Source organism: Cyprinodon variegatus, unplaced genomic scaffold (assembly GCF_000732505.1).
Source record: "Cyprinodon variegatus isolate N-32 unplaced genomic scaffold, C_variegatus-1.0 Scaffold1522, whole genome shotgun sequence".
NCBI classification, from domain to species: Eukaryota; Metazoa; Chordata; class Actinopteri; order Cyprinodontiformes; family Cyprinodontidae; genus Cyprinodon; species Cyprinodon variegatus.
In genome coordinates, this window is record NW_015151975.1 from 16,785 (window position 1) to 19,162 (window position 2,378).

General features: G+C 44.8%; 1 protein-coding gene across 1 annotated transcript in view; it reads right to left on the reverse strand.

Annotated features, from left to right (window-relative positions):
- The window catches only part of asns (asparagine synthetase (glutamine-hydrolyzing)), an 18,208-nt gene that overhangs the window by 6,322 nt on the left and 9,508 nt on the right, over positions 1 to 2,378 (reverse strand). Inside the window, exons 8-9 of the mRNA XM_015403565.1 lie at positions 1,105 to 1,211; positions 253 to 353 (exon numbers count right to left, since the gene is read on the reverse strand). Coding sequence (XP_015259051.1) covers positions 253 to 353; positions 1,105 to 1,211 — 208 coding nt within the window. The remainder of the gene's footprint in view (positions 1 to 252; positions 354 to 1,104; positions 1,212 to 2,378) is intronic.

Genomic DNA, 2,378 nt, shown 5'->3' on the forward strand with positions numbered 1-2,378 from the left:
CGCTAGGAGCTTTTTAGAAATCAAAGTGCTAGAGGGGTCTGAAAAGTGGCTAAATATAGCGACTAAAGCGCTATATTTAGCAGATACCACCGAACAATCCAGAAAATTAGAGATAAGACTTCAGGGCTAAGGGAATAAGACCCGTTTACCTGCAGGGCCATGCATCCCTAACTGCCCCTAACGGCACAGAGACTCTTTGGTCACGCCTCATCATAGAAAGGTTGCTTAACGCTGGGCTCTGACAGGACTTACCCATGAGCAGCTGTGGTCCGATCAGCGCGGAGGACGTCAAACAGGTAGAGCTCCTTTAGGAGACGGACGCTGTCCTCTGCTCCTGCTTTGGCATTTGGAGCCTTGAGGAGACAAATGACTCCATGAGTGAAGAATCTCCAAGATCCAGCTCTGCTATTCATCTCAGATGGTTTCAACCAGGCCAGCAGAGAAACCAGAAACTAATCACTGCAACGTTTATCTGACACTGTCCGATGTTTGTAAAGACAATCCTACTGTGACGGCATGGTGGCTGCTACATGTACGCCTCTCAGCCAATGCTAACGAACGAGCAGCCTAACAGACGCAGAGCGCTAATGAACGAGCAGCCTAACAGACGCAGAGCGCTAACGAACGAGCAGGCTAACAGACGCAGAGCGCTAACGAACTAGTAGGCTAACAGACGCAGAGCGCTAACGAACNCTAACAGACGCAGAGCGCTAACGAACTGGCAGGCTAACCAAAGCTAACTGAATGGATTCCCGTCTGATGGGAGCAGACTAATGGCCACATGGAGCAGCGACACGCCAATGCTAACAGCTTCATCAGCCGTCAAACCTGCGTTCTCTTACTCTGCTAGCCTACTGCTTTATTTCTTCCTGCTCGTAGATTGGAACTCCTTTATTAAACTTTTGTTTTTAGAGGATTTGGGATTAAAGAGTAATACTGAATACGGCCCATAGAAGTGATGTTAAAACATCATCATCTCTACCAGGTTGGTGCCTTTTCCAGACAAACGTCCCCTAAATTCTCCTTTTTTTCCGCCCAAACGGACGATTATTTATTAAAAGCTGATGGTAGAGGAGCAAAGGTCAAAGGTCGGAGCAAACTTGCCTTGTGGAAGTAAAGGTATCCCTGAGTCAGCTCATCAGATCCTTCTCCAGAGAAGATCACCACGCTGTCCGTCTTCTCCCTGATGTACTTCGATACCAAGTACATCCCTTCAGTGGAGAAAACAGAACTTTAATGGAAACGGCGGCAGGATTACAGAGATCAGTCAGCCTGAACGTAAAATAAACATCCAGCTGTGATCTCTGGAACAGCTGCTGAGGACTGGATGGCATCAGTGGATGAATATCTCCATGTTTAACCTGCACTGTTTGATGAAGATATTCACAACTGGAAAACTTCCAAGGTTTTAAAATCCTAACTTCTTATGAATAGTTTCTAAAAATGCGCCCCTGGTTGGTGGTGACCTATTTCCACCAGAAGGGGGCGTCATTTTCTTTTTCCATGCAGTCAAAAGTAATTTCCTATAAAAGCACGAACATCTGACTAAAAATAGCGACTATAAATGAAACGGAAGTCTCAAAGCTTCGGTGCGCCGCCACACTTTGAGAATGCAGAGTTTTTATCCAATTGGGTGTGTTTACCGAACAGAACCACAGAGGGGCGCTGCTTCAAGTCAAAATTCACCAGGAGGGAAGATTTATCTGTACGATGCTCAGTGTGGTTCTCACAGTTTGGACATTTAAAGAACCAGAAGGTTCTGCTGATTTGTGTAGATTCTTTGATTTTCATCTCTGGGGGAGAACCAAGCAAAAGGTTCAAAGAACCGAGCGAAGGTTTCTCAGAACTGAGCTAAATGTTCTCAGAACTACCAAAATGTTCTCAGAAGAAGCAAAAGGTTCTCAGAAGAAGCAAAAGGTTCTCAGAAGCAGCAAAAGGTTCACAGAACCGAGCAAAAGGTTCTCATAACTGAGCAAAAGGTTCTCATAACTGAGCCAAAGATTTTCTCAGAACCAGCAAAAGGTTCTCAGAACTGAGGAAAAGGTTCTAAGAACCAACAAAAGGTTCTCAGAAGAACCAAGCAAAAGGTTCTAAGAACCGAGCGAAGGTTTCTCAGAACTGAGCTAAATGTTCTCAGAACTACCAAAATGTTCTCAGAAGCAGCTAAATGTTTTCAGAAGCAGCAAAATGTTCTCAAAACCAGTAAAAGGTTCTCACAACTGAGCAAAGGATTCTCAGAACCAGCAAAAGGTTCTCAAATTTGAGCTAGATTTTCTCAGAAGCAGCTAAAGGTTCTCAGAAGCAGCTAAAGGTTCTCAGAAGCAGCTAAAGGTTCTCAGAAGCAGCTAAAGGTTCTCAGAAGCAGCTAAATGTTCTCA